The 18,969-nt window shown below is 38.0% G+C and overlaps 1 protein-coding gene and 1 pseudogene across 2 annotated transcripts in view; one reads left to right on the top strand and one right to left on the bottom strand.

Annotated features, from left to right (window-relative positions):
- Positions 1 to 11,760: 11,760 nt before the first annotated feature.
- Positions 11,761 to 18,969, bottom strand: part of PNPT1 (polyribonucleotide nucleotidyltransferase 1) — a 44,385-nt gene continuing 37,176 nt past the window's right edge. Inside the window, exons 23-28 of one of the 2 annotated variants that reach the window (XM_032410951.1) lie at positions 18,521 to 18,604; positions 17,372 to 17,478; positions 17,238 to 17,293; positions 15,554 to 15,632; positions 13,444 to 13,491; positions 11,761 to 12,125 (exon numbers count right to left, since the gene is read on the bottom strand). In XM_032410951.1, coding sequence (XP_032266842.1) covers positions 11,967 to 12,125; positions 13,444 to 13,491; positions 15,554 to 15,632; positions 17,238 to 17,293; positions 17,372 to 17,478; positions 18,521 to 18,604 — 533 coding nt within the window. In that variant the 3' untranslated portion in view covers positions 11,761 to 11,966. Of the gene's footprint in view, positions 12,126 to 13,443; positions 13,492 to 15,553; positions 15,633 to 17,237; positions 17,479 to 18,520; positions 18,605 to 18,969 lie in introns of both variants that reach the window. The other variant, XM_032410950.1, reaches the window with a different exon arrangement.
- LOC116636488 lies at positions 18,834 to 18,930 on the top strand (annotated as a pseudogene).

The raw sequence follows: 18,969 nt of genomic DNA, 5'->3' as shown, positions 1-18,969 counted from the left end.
GTTCTAACTAATTGTTTTGTACCAGTTGAAAGTGTTTTTAAGAAGATCATCTGCATTTGTTTTTCTTCTCCTCAACCTCTTTTTAATCTTACCTTGTTGGTTAGGACCTGAGAACACTGATGAGAGTAATAGTGGTGATTCTCATTCTGTTCCTGACTTTAATAGCCATGTCCCCAGGGTTGTATACAAGTTCTTAATTTCTTTCTGATAACACTTATCGAGTTAAGGACATTTCCTAATATTTTAAACATTCTTGGAAATTTTATAAATTGCCTCTTCTGTATCTGGTGATCATATAGTTTTTCTCTTGTAAAATCTTTATAATGAATTGTATTCTTATTCTTACCATCCCTGCATTTCCACAGATCTACTTGGTCCTAATAGCTGTTGTCAATATTTTATTAAGACAATTTATCGGGAGGACTTCAAGATGGTAACATAACAGGGATCCTAAACTCACCTCCTCCCATGAACACGACAAAGCTACAGCTATGTATGAAACACCTCTAGAACAAAGGATAAAAGGGCCTCATTGAGATGGGTAGGAGAGGCAATACATGGTCTTTCAGGAAACCCAACCCTAGGCCTAGAGACCAACATTTGGGAGGAATCTCATAATACAGGGCTTATCCCCGAGGAGTGAGGGGTTTGTGCTCCATACCAGGCACCCCAGTCCTTTGGAACTGCATCAGAGAGATGAGCCCCCGAGGCCTTGAAAACCAACAGGGCTTAAAACCATAGGGCTTTAGGGAATGGAATATCCACTCTTAAAGGACTCATGCATAGACCCATTCATCCCAGGACCCAGCACAAAAGTAAGTCTGAAAGACACCTAGACCATATGCTTAGGAAACTCATTTGCTAATCTTACGCATGTGCCAGAGAGACAGGAACCTGTTGGGACTCACTGGGGACAGAGATGCTGGCAGACACCATTTTTGCCCCCCCCCCCCCCCCCCAGCCTGCTAGCTCAGGTAGAAGTGTCCTGCTCCCATCACAGCCCAGGCCTATCTTGCTCCAGCTGAGTGCCCTGCCCCAATGGTCTACCGTGCCAACCAGTGGGCATGTGCAGCCCACACAAGGGACACCCCTTGAGCGCCTGGAGCTGGTGGCCAGGAGGGATTATTTTGGACCCCCTGGGCCTAAAATATTCAGTCCTTCACAGGTTACCACCCCAAGGGCACTGCACAACCAGCAGACTGAAACATACCCCCAGAGTTCATTTGAGAAGGGCATATTTTCTTGTCCTGGAGCTTCACCCTGAGGGGCAGGATTCAGGTTTGCCATATATTCATAGGCTACAGAGGTGCCCCCAAGGGAGGATGGGCAGGGAGATAACCATATTAGTGCTCTCCCGTGGCCATATAGCAGTTCACGGATGCCTCCCAGAAAGGCGCTTATATATGCCTAAAGCAGGAGTTTAGCAGTTGTCGCCCTGGTGATAACTCCAGATTTCCTGGTCTGAAAGTCAGCAGGGTTTACGATTACAGACCCAGAAGACTATATATTTACATACCTTGAAAGCTGCTGCCTTTGGATCTGGCTTACTCTATACCTAAAAGAACTAGAAAAAGAAGAAATGAAGCCCAAAGTTAGTAGAAGGAGGGATATAATAAAGATCAGAGTGGAAATAAATGAAATAGAGACTTAAAAGATAACAGAAAAGGTCAGTGAAATGAAGAGTTAGTTCTTTGAAAAGATAAGCAAAACTGATGAACCTTTAGGTAGGCTCACTGATGAAAAAAGACAGGGCTCAAATAAATAAAATAAAAAATGAAAGAAGTTACAACTGATACTACGGAAACACAAAAGGTCATAACAGACCACTACTAACAATTATATGCCAACAAATTGGATAATCTGGAAGAAATGGAAAAATTTCTAGAAATACACAATTTTCCAAGACTGACTCTTGAGGAAATAGAAAATCTGAATAAGCCAGTTGCTAGCAAGGAGATTGAATGAGTAATCAAAAACCTCCCAACAAAAGTCCAGGACCAGATGGCTTCACTGGTGAATTCTACCAAACATTGGAAGATATAATACCTATCGTCGGACAAGGACACCACAGAGAAGAAAATTACAGGCCAGGCCATAACCCTGATGAACATGGATGCAAAAGTCTTCAACAAAATATTAGCAAACCAGGGGCGCCTGGGTGGCTCAGTCGTTAAGCATCTGCCTTTGGCTCAGGTCATGATCCCAGGGTCCTGGGATCGAGCCCCGCATCGGGCTCCCAGCTCGGCGGGAAGCCCGCTTCTCCCTCTCCCACTCTCCTTGCTTGTGTTCCCTCTCTTGCTGTGTCTCTCTCTGTCAAATAAATATATAAAATCTTTAAAAAAAAAAAATATTAGCAAACCAAATTCAACGGTACATTAAAAGGATCATACACCATGATCAAGGTTGATTTATCTCAGGGATGCAAGTATAGTCAACATCCGCAAATCAATCAATATGATGCATCACATTAACATTTGCATGTAAGAATAAGCTGTTGTATGCACAGTACAAATGGGAGGCCAGGAGACTCCAAAGCGAAGGGTAGAGAGAGAGAAGGCCTTTGTTCATAATGATGTACAGTCCTGGAGCCACCCAGCCACAGGGAGTGTGATTTGGCTTCTGTGAAATAAATTCATGGCCCTGTGAGCATCCCTACCCACCACCACAATCGCTTTAGCTTATGTTGGTTTGTGCCTCTTGATACCAGGACATATTCTCGCTTTTCCATTATACTGCCTAACACCCTGGTCTCAACTCATGAGCCTAGAATTTTATAAAAGCCTGTTGATAACATCATTGTCTACCTTCTTTTTGCAAGTAACCAAGCATATTCTTGCCTGATTAAGTGCTTTGAAAATATCACCTTGTACAAGCCTTCTCTTGACTTGTATTCTTTAATAAAATTTGCTAATTCTGGTGAAGAAAAAGCACAGGGTTACGGAGTAGAAGACTGTTAAATTGGTTTATAAAATGAAAAGGCTTCTCCATTCTAAACATAAAATACCAATTGAATATGAAGTTGTTAGTGCCTTCATTTGGAATTCTCCTTCCAGAATAGCTGCACATCTTCCTCCACTTCATTCAGGTGTTTGCTCAAATGTTACCTACTTAGGCCATTCTGGATCATTTTATCTAAAATAGTACCTTTTCTTGATCATTTTATCCCTTTACCCAGTTGTTTTTCTTTAAAAAACCTACTACCACCTGACATGCTATATACTTTACTGTTAGTTTCCATCCACTAGAATGTGAACTTTGGAACTTGATGTTTTGTTTACCGATGCATTCCTTGCACACTTTATAGTGTCTGGAACATAGTAAGTGTTGAATTAATGAATACTATGCTTGGCAGACTTGAACTAAGAAAGATGCTGATATTTACCCTACTATCTTCGATCTACAAATATAAAATATTCTGTAAGAGATGAAAAAATTATTGTATAAAAACTGTAATTTATGGGCAGGGGAGTGTCAGTAACAAAGAACATGAAGGCAAGGGTCTTTTAAGTACCCGCATTGCACTAACTACCAAAGATGGGCACTTCAATTTTAGTCATTATAGTATTTTAAGCATATAACTGCACTTTTAGAAGTAACTTCATGGAGAGTAGGGAAAACTACCAAGATTTGAATGAAGACAAAAATATAAGTTCAGACATAAAGTGTGAGATCTTGGTTTAAGTGGAAATGGAATCTTTTTGGTGGTTTGTGGTTAGTGGGCTATACTGTCACTTTGTGGAACCACTGGTCTCTAGAATTTAAGAACTAGCTTCATTTTTCTCCCAGTAGTAGTTGGGAGTCCCTTTAAGAAAATAGAAAACTAAAAAAAATTACAATTTTGAAATGCTACCATTAAAGCTTACTCTTTTTTTTTTAAACTAGGCTCCATGCCCAGTGGGGAACCCAATGCAGGGCTTGAACTCACGACCCTGAGATCAAGGGTTGGACACTTAATCTACTGAGCCACCCAGGCGCCCCAAGCTTATGTCTTAAACGGAAGGCAAGTGAGAAAGATTTTTGTCACTATTAAAAATCAAATGTACAAAGCATAGAGTTTATATTTAATGTCATTTTCAATTAATCTTCAGTATTTCAGAAAATGTGCCTACCATACTATTTTACACACTATATATAAAATATACATATTTAAAAAAATATTTCACCAACTAAATTTTTAGTATTTATGAGCTATTTAAGAGTCATGAATATACAAATATTTTGTCAGATTTATAAAAGGATTGCATATTATTTTTTTTTTTTGTAAACAAAGATGGAAATTTCTTTTAGTCCACATATGACCATACAGATATTTTGAGTACTATATAGTTTGTGCTATTACTTGACATACTTTTCCTAGAGAACCCCTGAGTAGGAAAATGCTTAACCCCAAAGCTTTTTTTTTTTTTTTTTTGTAGTGTTCAATGATTCATTGTTTGCGTGTAACACCCATTGCTCCATTCAATACGTGCCCTCTTTAATACCCATCACCAGGCTAACCCATCCCCCCAACCCCCTCCCCTCTAGAACCCTGTTTGTTTCTCAGAGTCCATAGTCTCTCATGGTTCGTCTCCCCCTCTGATTTCCCCCCCTTCATTTTGCCCTTCCTACTATCTTCTTCTTTTTTTTTTTTTTTAACGTATAATGTATTATTTGTTTCAGAGGTACAGGTCTGTGATTCAACAGTCTTACACAATTCACGGCGCTCACCGTAGCGCAGACCCTCCCCAATGTCTATCACTCAGCCACCCCATCCCTCCCACCCCCCACCATAGTTTGGCTATTGGGGACATTGCTGCTATAAACATCAGGGTGCACATACCCCTTTGGATCCCTACATTTGTATCTTTGGGGTAAATACCCAGTAGTGAAAATGCTGGGTCATAGGGTAGCTCTATTTTCAACTTTTTGAGGAACCTCCATACTGTTTTCCGGAGTGGCTGCACCAGCTTGCATTCCCACCAACAGTGTAGGAGGGTTCCCCTTTCTCCGCAACCCCGCCAACATCTGTTGTTTCCTGAATTGTTAATTTTAGCCGTTCTGACTGGTGTGAGGTGGTATCTCATTGAGGTGCTGATTTGGATTTCCCTGATGCCAAGCAATGTTGAGCACTTTTTCATGTGTCTGTTGGCCATTTGGATGTCTTCTTTGGAAAAATGTTCATGTCTTCTGCCCATTTCTTGATCGGATCATTTGTTCTTTGGGTGTTGAGTTTGGTAAGTTCTTTATAGATTTTGGATACTAGCCCTTTATCTGATATGTCATTTGCAAATATCTTCTCCCATTCTGTCGGTTGGCTTTTGGTTTTGTTGACTGTTTTGCTGTGCAAAAGCTTTTTATCTTGATGAAGTTCCAATAGTTCATTTTTGTCCTAGCTTCGCTTGCCTTTGGCGATGTTTCTAGGAAGAAGTTGCTGCGGCTGAGGTCGAAGAGGTTGCTGCCTGTGTTCTCCTTTAGGATTTTAATGGACTCCTGTCTCACATTTAGGTCTTTCAACCATTTGGAGTCTATTTTTGTGTGTGATGTAAGGAAATGGTCCAGTTTCATTCTTCTGCATTTGGCTGTCCAATTTTCCCAACACCATTTGTTGAAGAGACTGTCTTTTTTCCATTGGACATTCTTTCCTGCTTTGTCAAAGATTAGTTGACCATAGAGTTGAGGGTCCATTTCTGGGCTCTCTATTCTGTTGCATTGATCTATGTGTCTGTTTATGTGCCAGTACCATACTGTCTTGATGATGACAGCTTTGGAATAGAGCTTGAAGTCTGGAATTGTGATGCCGCCAGCTTTGCTTTTCTTTTTCAACATTCCTCTGGCTATTCAGGGTCTTTTCTGGTCCCATACAAATTTTAGGATTATTTGTTACATTTCTTTGAAGAAAGTGGATGGTATTTTGATAGGGATTGCATTAAATATGTAGATTGCTCTAGGTAGCATTGACATCTTCACAATATTTGTTCTTCCAATCCATAAGCATGGAATGTTTTTCCATTTCTTTGTGTCTTCCTCAATTTCTTTCATGAGTATTTTATAGTTTTCTCAGTACAGATCCTTTGCCTCTTTGGTTAGATTTATTCCTAGGTACCTTACGGTTTTGGGTGCAGTTGTAAACGGGATCGACTCCTTAATTTCTCTTTCTTCTGTCTTGTTGTTGGTGTATAGGAATGCCACTGATTTCTGTGCATTGATTTTATATCCTGCCACTTGACTGAATTCCTGTATGAGTTCTAGCAGTTTTGGGGTGGAGTCTTTTGAGTTTTCCACGTAAAGTATCATATCATCTGCAAAGAGTGAGAGTTTGACTTCTTCTTTGCCGATTCGCATGCCATTTATTCTTTTTTGTTGTCTGATTGCTGTGGCTAGGACTTCTAGTACTATGTTGAATAGCAGTGGTGATAGTGGACATCCCTGCCATGTTCCTGACCTTAGGGGGAAAGCTCTCAGTTTTTCCCCATTGAGAATGATATTCGCTGTGGGTTTTTAATAGATGGCTTTTATGATATTGAGGTATGTACCCTCTATCCCTATGCTCTGAAGAGTTTTGATCAAGAAAGGATGCTGTACTTTGTCAAAGGCTTTTTCTGCATCTATTGAGAGGATCATATGGTTCTTGTTCTTTCTTTTATTAATGTATTGTATCACATTGAGTGATTTGTGGATGTTGAACCAACCTTGCAGCCCAGGGATAAATCCCACTTGGTCGTGGTGAATAATCCTTTTAATGGACTGTTGGATCCTACTGGCTAGTATTTTGGTGAGAATTTTTGCATCCATGTTCATCAGGGATATTGGTCTGTAATTCTCCTTTTTGATGGGGTCTTTGTCTGGCTTTGGGATCAAGGTAATGGTGGCCTCATAAAACAAGTTTGTAAGTTTTCCCTTCCATTTCTATTTTTTGGAACAATTTCAGAAGAATAGGTATGAATTCTTCTTTAAATGTGTGGTAGAATTCCCCTGGGAAGCCATCTGGCCCTGGGTTCTTGTTTGTTGGGAGATTTTTGGTTACTGCTTCAGTTTCCTTAGTGGTTATAGGTCTGTTCAGGTTTTCTGTTTCTTCTTGGTTCAGTGTTGGTAGTTTATACATCTCTAGGAATGCATCCATTTCTTCCAGACTGTCTTATTTGCTGGCATATAGTTGCTCATAATATGTTCTTATAATTGTTTGTATTTTTTTGGTGTTGGTTGTGATCTCTCTTTCATTCATGATTTTATTTATTTGGGTCAAGTCTGGCCAGGGGTTTATCAATCTTATTAATTCTTTCAAAGAACCAGCTCCTGGTTTTGTTGATCTGTTCTACTGTTCTTTGGGTTTCTATTTAATTGATTTCTGCCCTGATCTTTATTATTTCTCTTCTCCTGCTGGGTTTAGGCTTTATTTGCTGCTCTTTCTCCAGCTCCTTTAGGTGTAGGGTTAGGTTGTGTACTTGAGACCTTTCTTGTTTCTTGAGAAAGGCTTGTATTGCTATATACTTTCCTCTTAGGACTGCCTTTGCTGCATCCTAAAGATTTTGAACAGTTGTGTTTTTATTTTCATTTGTTTCCATGAATTTTTTTAATTCTTCTTTAACTTCTTGGTTGACCCATTCATTCTCTAGTAGGATGCTCTTTAGCCTCCATGTATTTGAGTTCTTTCCAACTTTCCTCTTGTGATTGAGTTCTAGTTTCAAAGCATTGTGGTCTGAAAATAGGCAGGGAATGATCCCAATCTTTTGGTATCTGTTGAAACCTGATTTGTGACCTAGGATGTGATCTATTGTGGAGAATGTTCCATGGGCACTAGAGAAGAATGTGTATTCTGTTGCTTTGGGATGGAATGTTCTGAATATATCTGTGAAGTCCATTTGGTCCAGTGTGTCATTTAAAGTCTTTATTTCCTTGTTGATCTTTTGCTTAGATGATCTGTCCATTTCAGTGAGGGGGGTGTTAAAATCCCCCACTCTTATTATATCGCTGTCAATGTGTTTCTTTGCTTTTGTTATTAATTGGCTTATATAATTGGCTGCTCCCATGTTAGGGGCATAGATATTTACAATTGTTAGATCGTCTTGTTGGATAGACCCTTTAAGTATGATATAGTGTCCTTCCTCATCTCTTATTATAGTCTTTGGCTTAAAATCTAATTTGTCTGATAGAAAGATTGCCACCCCAGCTTTCTTTTGGTGTCCATTAGCATGGTAAATGGTTTTCCACCCCCTCACTTTCAGTCTGGGGGTGTCTTTGGGTCTAAAATGAGTCTCTTGCAGACAGCATTATCGATGGGTCTTGTTTTTTAATCCAATCTGATAGCCTGTGTCTTTTGATTGGGGCATTTAGCCCATTTACATTCAGGGTAACTATGGAAAGATATGAATTTAGTGCCATTGTATTGCCTGTAATGTGACTGTTACTGTATATTGTCTGTGTTCCTTTCTGGCCTATGTTACTTTTAGGCTCTCTCTTTGCTTAGAGGACCCCTTTCAATATTTCTTGTAGGGCTGGTTTCGTGTTTGCAAATTCCTTTAGTTTTTGTTTGTCCTGGAAGCTTTTTATCTCTCCTTCCTTTTTCAATGACAGCCTAGCTGGATATGGTATTCTTGGCTGCATATTTTTCTCATTTAGTGCTCTGAATATATCAGGCCAGTCCTTTCTGGCCTGCCAGGTCTCTGTGGATAGGTCTGTTGCCAATCTAATGTTTCTACGATTGTAGGTTACAGATCTCTTCTCCCGAGCTGCTTTCAGGATTTTCTCTTTGTGTCTGAGACTCGTAAGTTTTACTATTAGATGTCGGGGTGTTGACCTATTTGTATTGATTTTGAGAGGGGTTCTCTGTGCCTCCTGGATTTTGATGCCTGTTTCCTTCCCCAAATTAGGAAAGTTCTCTGCTATAATTTGCTCCAATATACCTTCTGCCCCTCTTTCTCTTTCTTCTTCTTCTGGGATCCCAATTATTCTAATATTGTTTCGTCTTATGGTATCACTTATCTCTCGAATTCTGCCCTTGTGATCCAGTAGTTGTTTATCTCTCTTTTTCTCAGCTTCTTTATTTTCCATCATTTGGTCTTCTATATCACTAATTTCTCTTCTGCCTCATTTATCGTAGCAGTTAGAGCCTCCATTTTTTATTGCACCTCATTAATAGCATTTTTGATTTTGACTGGTTAGATTTTAGTTTTTATTTCTCCAGAAAGCGTTTCTCTAATATCGTCCACGCTTTTTTCAAGCCTAGTTAGTATCTTTATAATCATCATTCTGAACTCTACTTCTGACATCTTACTAATGTCCATATTGATTAGGTCCCTGGCAGTCGTTACTGCCTCGTTTTTTTTTTTTTTTTTTTTGAGGTGATTTTTTCCGTCTTTTCATTTTGTCCAGAGGAGAATAGATAAATAAGAGAACAAAATGCTAACAGGGTAACAACGACCCCAGAAAAATATGCAATAAACAAATTAGAAAAGACCTGAAATTGGGGGAAAAGAAAGGGAAGGAAAGAAAAAAGAAAAAAAAAGAAAAAGATTAAAAAAAAGAATATGATCAAATATAATCAGGCTGGTGACTAGATCAGTGCCACACACTAGATTTTGGGCGTATTTTGGTCTGTTAGAAGAAACTGCCTCCCAAAATTTTAAAGAAAGAAAAACATATATATACAAAAATAAGGGTTGATATGATGAAGGGATGGAATATGACTGTAAAGATGAAAAGTATAAAAGATTTTATAAAAGGAATTGATAAGAAGTTGGTTGAAAAAAGAAAGAAATTAAAAAAAAAAGGGGAGAGAAAGTGATCAGGCAGGAGACTAGCACAAAGCCATACACTAGAGATTTAGGGTATATTTTGGTCTGTTAGAAGAAACTGTATCCCAAAATTTTAAAGAGAGAACAACTTATATATATACCAAAAATAAGGTTAAGTACTATGGAGGAATAGAATATGACTCTAAAAATGAAAAATAAAAAAGATTTTTAAAAAAGGGATTGATAAGATGTTGGTTGAAAAGGGGAAAAAAAAATTCAAAAAAAAAATTTTAAAAATTAACTATGAAAGACTAAAGAATCAGGGGGAAAAAGCCATTAATTCTATGTGCTGTATTCCCCTAGCGCTGGCATTCTGCCTTTCTCATTGATCAATAAACTTGGTCTTGGCTGGCTGTTCTTGCTGATCTTCTGGGGGAGGGGCCTATTGCAGTGGTTCTCAGATGTCTTTGCTGGAGGCGGAATTGCACCACCCTTGCGGGGGGCTGGGCTAAGTAATCTGCTCGGGTTTGCTCTCAGGAGCTTTTGTTCCCTGCAAGGTTTCCCTACAGCTTTGGAGGAGGAGAGTGGAAATGGCGGCCTCCCTATCTCCGCCCTGGAGGAGCTGAGAACTTGGGGCCCCACTCCTCAGTGAGCCCCCAGAGAAAAGCAGTCAATCACTCCCGTCTCCCCGGTCTCCGGCCACACTCTGTGCTTATCTGGCCTGTGACCAAGCGTTTCTGTCTCTGGCACATGACCCCGTTTGCAGTCTCCAAACCCAGCAGATTCCTGCGGTGTGCTTACGCACCACTCCTCCCGGGGGAGGAAGGGGAGTCTCCCCGATCTGCCGCTTGTTGGGTCCCTGCTGGAGGAGAATTGGCCTGACTGTGCTGCAGATCATGGTTTATGGCAACTCCGAGTTGAGAGCCCACTCCTTGGCTCTGTCTTTGCAGCCGGCTTCCCCATTCCGATACCTGGGAGCTCTGCCACCCTCAGGCACCCCCGGTCTTTCTGTGACTCCGAGGGTCCTGAGACCACACTGTCCCAGTGAGGGTTTCACCCCTGGCTTAACCACTGGAGTGTCATCCCTCAGCGGAGCCAACTTCTAAAATTTCCGATTTTGTGCTCCGCTGCTCTATCACTTGCTGGTAGTGGCTGACGGAGGCTCCCTCCCCCTGCTGTCTCTCTTCCCGGATATTGCCTCGGATTCACTTCTCACATCCTACCTTCCAGAAAGTGGTCGCTTTTCTGTTCAGAGAGTTGCTGCTATTTTCTTTGATCTCCTGTTGAGTTCATAGGTGTTCAGAATGGTTTGATCCCTATCTAGCTGAATTTCTGGGACCAGATGAAATTTAGGTCTCCTACTCCTCTGCCATCTTGCTTTTCCTCCAGGATTGCATATTCTAAATTAGGACTTCCATAAGCCATTTACTTTTTTGTGGAATTATGTAATATATTAAATCATTAAAATGAACATCTTATAGCAATTACTAATAACTATGTTAATAGCCTCTATATAGGACTGTTTCAAACATTAACTGAAAACCACGATTTTTCCATCCTTTATACCAAGAACATCCATACATTTGTGACATATACTGAAAAAATGACCTAGCTCTATTTGATGAGTAAATGATTTTTTTGTATTTTCTAAATAAATATGTATTCTAAATTTGAAAAATGTACTCCCTCATTTGAATTAGGATCCCATTTATATTTATTCCACTACATTTATGGTTTTGTGACCAATTTGAAAGGTGTTGTATCATTAAAAGCAGATCAAATTAGCTCCTTCAACTTATTATATCCGTTAACTGTACTAAAGAAACTAGTTTTGAATATGGCAAGTTCCAGTTTGTGAAACAGATGTAGCCAAATACAGCTCTTGTGCAGAGGTGAGCCATTAGATGACTAAGAGTAAACTGTCATTACTATATACAAAGAAGATAGGTAGGAAGAGATATCCAGTAGCAAATATGATCTATTCTAAGGTTTTAAGCAATTTCAGAATTAGAGGAACTAAAGGGCAATCTTTTTAAAGATGTATAAATGGTTTAGTTTTAATAATATTTATTGATTTATAATGTAAATAAGAGAATATAGGTAGCTCTTGAAATAAAAAAATAGACCACATAAAATGTGCATTTTAATACAAATCATTAGAATATATTTATACTATATATAAATCTACACATTAGAAGATACTACTGAAATTTTGCTCTATAGAATATCACTCTAGAATTCTCTTAAAAAAAAAAATCACTGGGTGGAATTATGTGATGACTGTGAAATAGATTCTCCCATTACAATGCTACTTCTGTCATTTAGAGTTTTGACAACAGTTGTAGCTGGAGATTGTAGCACTTTACGAGAAAGCCTCATTCTTCCATCAGCTGGATCACGTCCAAAGTATTTCACCTGTATTAAAGAAGCCAATTTACTTTTACAGTTGTAGTACAGTGATCAACATCCAAATTAGAAGATATTTAAATTTATATGGTGCATAACAAAACAACGATTAATGATTTTACTTTGCTGAAAGCATAGCTTAGTGCTAAGTAGAGGTATGTGGTAATAAATATAATTTGGTTAAATAGCTCTTATAAGAAAAGAGACGGGTATTTAGATGCCCTATTATAATCTTCTGTTAGACTCAACTATGCCTTCTTATTTCATCCTAGGCCAGGTCCCTATACTGGAAGAACAGTGAAAGCCATGGCGTATGATTCTAGACAAGAGCTTTCTGAGCCTAAGGGTACCATAAACTATACAGGATGATGGTTAGGTCATTCACACTATTCCTCAAAGGACTATCACACTGGGGATTATTTGGCTTGACTTTAGACAACACAAGTCTGGGAAATGTGGCAGTTTTTAAGTCCCTTCTGATGTAAAAGCACAACCTTATACAGATACTAGGTCTTAGTTCTTAATCTTCCCTAGAGGCTACTTGAACAATGGGACTACAGATTGGGAATAAACGAGAAGCCTTGGTTACTCAGGTCATGGGTAATAGGTATAGCTGGAACAAAATGTGGTATGGCCAAACCAAACCAAACCAAACCACACCAGACTGGCAATGACTTCCTTTATCCACTCATAAAAAACTATAAAAAAGGACAAACAACATGGCTTTCATCAAGCTCAAAAATTTTTAGCTGTAAGCAGTATAGAACCAATTAAAGTCTCAACTCAAATATGACATTCAAGGCCTTTAACAGAGTCACATTTTCAGAGTTCTCCTGTCCTGTCTGCAAATCACTGCATAGCTATTACTGACTTCATGTATTTTTAAAAGCTCTGAAGAGGGACTACTGTTCTAACTAAACTGCAAGCTCCCTAAGGGAAAGAATTGCAACTTAAATCCTTAGTCTGTTTAGAAGCAAACAAAATTAAAAAAGCACAGCACATAAATAATACAAATCACAGATGCTGATTTGATTCTTTTAGCTTTTTGAAAAAAAAAAATAATTGAGGGGTGCCTGGGTGGCTCAGTCGTTAAGCGTCTGCCTTCGGCTCAGGTCATGATCCCAGGGTCCTGGGATCGAGCCCCACATCGGGCTCTCTGCTCAGCAGAAAGCCTGCTTCTCCCTCTCCCTCTCCCACTCCCCCTGCTTGTGTTCCCTCTCTCATTGTGTCTCTGTCAAATAAATAAAATCTTAAAAAAAAAAAAAAAAAAAATTGAAACTTCGAGTACAGTTTACAACTTTAAGGTTAAAAAGTTGAATACAAGTACCTGAATTTCTTGGCCAACTTCTAATCCGAGGGCGGTGGGATGTTTAATCTGAAAGAGAACATGTTCATCTATTAGTTATTGTGCATAATTTCTTAATATCCATAGTAGTACACATTTTTTAAGTGGAAAGTTTTATTGTTTTTTCTGATTATAAAATCTGTTGATTATAGAGGCTTAAAATAACACGTATTCAAATGAGAGCAAAAATCATCCAAACCTCTCTACTTTTTAGATACCTACTGCTGATACTCTAACAAGTGTCCCTTCAAATGTCTACTTAGTACGTACTGCATTTGTAAAAATGGACCTTATTGAGCTTGTTTTCTAATATGTTGATTTTTCATTCAATAATATGTTGACATCCTTTTATATCAATAAATGAAACAGTACAGTTGAATGTTCAAACTATATAATTTAACTGATCCCCAAAGATGGTCATTTAATTCATTTTAAATTCCAATATTTTTTTTTTAAGATTTTATTTATTGGGGGGGGAGTGAATGTAGGGCACAAAGGGAGAGGGAGAGGGAGAAGCAGACTCACTGTGGTCCACAGAGCCCAATGCAGGGCTCAATCCCAGACCTGAGATCATGACCTTAGCTGAAGGCAGATGCTTAACTGACTGAGCTACCCAGGCGCCCCTTAAATTCCAGTTTTGCAAATGTTAATAATTACTGAATCTAGATGTAAGGTATATGTGGGTTCAGTGTACTATTTTTTTTCAACCTTTCTGTAGGTAACTGCAGTGTTGCAACAATTATGTATTCATTTACTCAAATTATCCTCTCAGAACAAAGTCCTAATGTTCAACTTCTAGGGCCAAAGGTACTCATACACATTTACCATTTTTTCCTTCATATTTTTACTCACATTGGTAATTTTCAACTCTCTGAAAGTTGTAAAATGATAACTTAGTTTTATTTGCATTTAAAAAAATTGCTGTTGGGGTGCCTGGGAGACTCGGTGGGTTAAGCATCTGACTCTTGATTTCAGCTCAGGCCATGATCCCAGGGTCGTGAGATCAAGCCCTGAGTTGGGCTCTGCTCTCAGCGTGGAGTCTACTGGAGATTCTCTCCCTCTCCCTCTGTTACCCACCCTGCTCGCCCATGCTCTCTGTCTAAAATTAAAAAAAATAATAATAAATAAATCTTTAATTAAAAAAAAATGCTGTTGATATTGACCTTTCTTACTGATCCATATAAACCCTGTGCATATGAAGCCTCTCTCATATGTTATATACATCTTTTCCCCCTAAGTTGCTACTTGCCTTTCAACTTTATTGTAATTTTGCCATATACTTCTTAAAAATGACGTCAGGGGCACCTGGGTGGCTCAGTCAGCTAAGCATCTGACTCTTGATTTCGGCTCAGTTCATGATCTCAGGGTTGTGAGAGCAAGCCCTGTGTGGGACTCTGCACTCAGCAGGGAAGTCTGTTTGAGATTCTCTCTCTCTCTCCCTCTGCCCCTCCCCTCACTCATGCAGTTGTGCTCTTTCTCTAAAATAAATAAATCTTTTTAAATAAAAAGAGTAGACATTCTGCTTCATGAAAACCAGCTATTCCAATACAATGTATTGAATCATCTTTGTTTCTTCAGACTGAAAATGCAACTTTTAGTATGTATTATATTCCCATGTATATAACTGGGTGATTTCTGTCTCTATTTTCTGTTGCATATTGTCTAATTCTAGGTCAGTAATACACTGTTTCATTCTCTATAGCTTTATATTTAAATATTTGGTAAACCAAACATTCCTATTATCCTCTGCACCTATAGTTTTCTTGAATAGTTTCATATTTTTAGTTTTATCTTGCTATGCTTGGTTGGCCAAGAAAATTGGGAAGACAGGGCTATAGGTAGGTATTTTTAAAAAGTAACTGTTATATGTTAACTATAGATGTGTTAACTCGAGTGTTTCTATTCCATCATACAAGTACAAACATAAATACCTGTGTTAAACAGTGTACAAAACTTTTGTAAGCAACATTGCTGTCATTTTCAGTTTTCTATATTTAGGCTAGTAGTGGACAAAGTGCACAATCCTCATCAACCCAGGTAATTTCACTATGAAGATTTTAAGGCAGTTTTAAAAATAAGTTATTTTTTTTACCTTTCGTTGATCAAGTTGTGTGTTATGAAGTAGTACTGCAGTCATATTTGGATATAGTTTAACCATTACTCCAGTGTCTCTGAAAAGGAAATAAGCCTGATTAAACAGTATCTGTGTATCTACTGATAATCAAACTGATTATGTATTCATTGGAGAACAAGGTAAACACGCACACAAAATTGTAAAAACGATTATCTAAAAGAGATACTTATTTTTTCAATTGATCATACACCCTGTATTTAAATTTTTTTAAAAAGATTTTATTTATTTGAGAGAGAGTGAGAGAGAGAGCATGAGCAGGGGGAGGGAGAGGGAGAAGCAGACTACCCTGAAGAGCAGGGAGCCCGACTTGGGGCTCGATCCCAGGTCACGACCTGAGCTGAAGGCATGTTCTGAGCCACCCGGGGACCCCTACACCCAGTATTTAAATACTTGTGAATGAAAGGACAGAGAAGAGATAAAGGAAAATTGTGTAGTGACAAGCTTTTAGACTATATATTCTTCTGTATTTCTCTTCATGGTATTTCTCCAAACATTTTGAAATGACATTAAATTTTTATTTTTTAAAAAAAGATTTTTATTAGAGAGAGAGAAAGCGACAGAGATAACGAGAGAGAGCACAAGCGGGGAGTAGAGGGATAGCAACATTAAATATTTTAAAGTAGTGTAGATTAATCATCAGCCTATTAAATAATGATTTAAGGAAGGGGGTTGGATAAAATATTTATTTCATTAAAAAATTTGTCTTTTTTTCACTAGTCTACTAAAATAAGCCATCCCATTTCTTAGTTTTTCACCTGTGATATTAAACAAATTATTCCATTGGCTTTTGTTATTCATTTCAAATAGCTTTGAACACTCAGGCTACATCGATACATATATGTATTTTTTTCCTTAAAAGGGGGATTTTCAAGGGCCCCTGGGTGCCTCAGTCCATTAAGCGTCTGCCTTTGGCTCAGGTCATGATCTCAGGGTCCTGGGATTGAGCTGCGCATTGGGCTCCTTGTTTGCAGGGAGCCTGCTTCTCCCTCTCCTCCCCACTTGTGCTTTCTCTTCTACCTCTCTCTCAAATAAATAAATAAAATCTTTAATAAAGGGGGGGGATTTTCTCATCCCCAAAAATCGATCTTTTTAGCTGACAAAAAATGCTTTGAGGTTGAAGCTGACATTTAAAAAAATGTGAGGGCACGTATTGAATGGAGCACTGGGTGTTATACACAAACAATGAATCATGGAACATCAAAAACTAATGATGTAATGTATAGTGATTAACATAACATAATAAAATAAAAAAAATGTGCTCCTTAGGCATTAAGTAGTACTATCTTTAAAACAAACCAACAAGAAACTATCAGAAAAAGAAAGAAAAAGGAAATATTGCTAGGTCTATTTTCGGCCTGTTTTACTGTTTATTGGGAAAATTTAAATGGTGGGAAATTTGGTTCAAGAAAACATTTATTTAGATGAATCTATTAATATAATCACAGAATCATGTTATTGAAAATCAACAAACTGGTATAGAAAATAAATTATACCTGAAAAATAATTAATGATTCTATGGTAGGTAATTGACATAAAATCTAAATACCTTACACTTTCAAAGTACATAATGCAAATGTGAAGTTAACATGTGCTTGTAATATAAATCTTACAAAAAACAGCATGGCATATTAGTTGATATTACCTGATTTCAGTTATTGTGGCGGTATACACTGCTCCAAATTCTAGTTGCTGCTCTTGCTGTAAGTGCAAAATAAGCCATAAGATGAATAAACAGCAACAAAATGTAGAAAAAAGTATTATAAGATCTATACTTACATCATCTTTACAGATTTCAGTAATGAAGTCTCTTGCTTCATGCATAGCACTTGGTGTTGGTGCAAATACAGAAAATGTTTCTTCATCCACCTGACTAACAGTTACTCCTTTTAAAAAGATAATTTAACATATTAAAGTTAACTTGCTCACTCTAGCAGAGTCTAGTTTCAGAAAGTAGATGTGAGAGCAGGGGACTGACCTGTAAGTAGCTGGGCAGGGTTGTGTTATATTTATTCATTGCTTTAGGAATGAAGGGATTCACTCACCAAGAAATACACATTGCACACCTGCTATGTATCTGACATTGTACTAGGCCCTGGGGAAACAACAGTGAGTCACTGTCTCTGTGTTCTTGGAGCTCACAGTTTGGTAGGAGAACGCATATTTAAGTCCTAATTTTGCAGCGTTTGGTTTTGCTCTCTTAATTGTAAGTAGAAACTATACTGGAACCTTTTCCTCACCTTTTTTTCTTTCTTACTCTAGAGTGGTGAACAGATGGATGAAATCATGTCAGTTTCTCAATCTAAAGAGCTGGCTAAGACAACTCTGCTTCTCACCTTCCTTCAATAACCTCAAAGCTGGTAAGTACCAGGTAACTCAAAGATTGCATACTATTTCTACACTCTTTAAATAAAAGAGTCTAAATAAGACTAAGTGAAAAACAGCAGAATAGAAAATGACAGCAAAGTCCTCTAAAGTGAAAAACTAAACATTTTTCTAAATGTTCAATTTTAAAATGTCACAAACCATTTGATGAATTGATGAATTCTAGGTCATCCTAGGTTAAGAATGAATGTTGATTTATTAAGAGGCATACAGAAAACTTACAGTAAAGACATGTCAGTGTTATATTCTTTTCTCTTGTTCTTGCATATCTCAAACATATTTTTTGAACACAATAGAGATGAAATGGCAACTTATGTAGCCTACCATTAAAACCCTCAAACTTGGGGTGCTTGGGTGGCTCAGTTGGTTAAGTGTCTGACTATTGATTTCGGCTCAGGTCATGATCTCAGGGTTGTGAGATCGAGCCCTCGAGTTGGGGTCCATGCTGGACATGGAGGCTGTTTAAGATTCTCTCTCCCCTCTCCGCCTTTCCCCCTCCCTCTCTAAAAAAAATAAAACCCCCAAACTTTATACAACTCTTACCTGTTTCAGCCTGAAGCTTTTTTAAATGATATCCACCCGGTCCAACAAATTTTGCCCGTTTTGATAATGGAACCTGAATAGTTTCTGAAATGCAGTACAGACAAACTTGTAAATAATTCAAATACATATATGAACCTAAAACATATCTTGATCAGTCAAGATTTTTTTTGGCATAGACACATGTAAAAATATTTCATGGGAAATAGAAAAATAGTTACTTGACTGAAGTTTCTGAAAGTACTCATGCCTAAAAATATCTCCCCAAATTTAAAATATTTTAACTATAGAAATAGTTAAAATATTTTCGTTTTGTATCGCTTCTCGGCCTTTTGGCTAAGATCAAGTGTAGTAAAATATTTTCGTTTTGTGTATGAAGTTAAAGGAAATTTAAATATAATAATATACTTTCATATATTAATGTTTACCTTATCACAGAATAAATAATAACT

This window comes from Phoca vitulina, unplaced genomic scaffold (genome assembly GCF_004348235.1).
Source record: "Phoca vitulina isolate PV1807 unplaced genomic scaffold, GSC_HSeal_1.0 scaffold12, whole genome shotgun sequence".
Classification (NCBI taxonomy): Eukaryota; Metazoa; Chordata; class Mammalia; order Carnivora; family Phocidae; genus Phoca; species Phoca vitulina.
The sequence above is the reverse complement of the archived record's forward strand: the minus strand, read 5'-3'. Positions and strand labels throughout refer to the sequence as shown.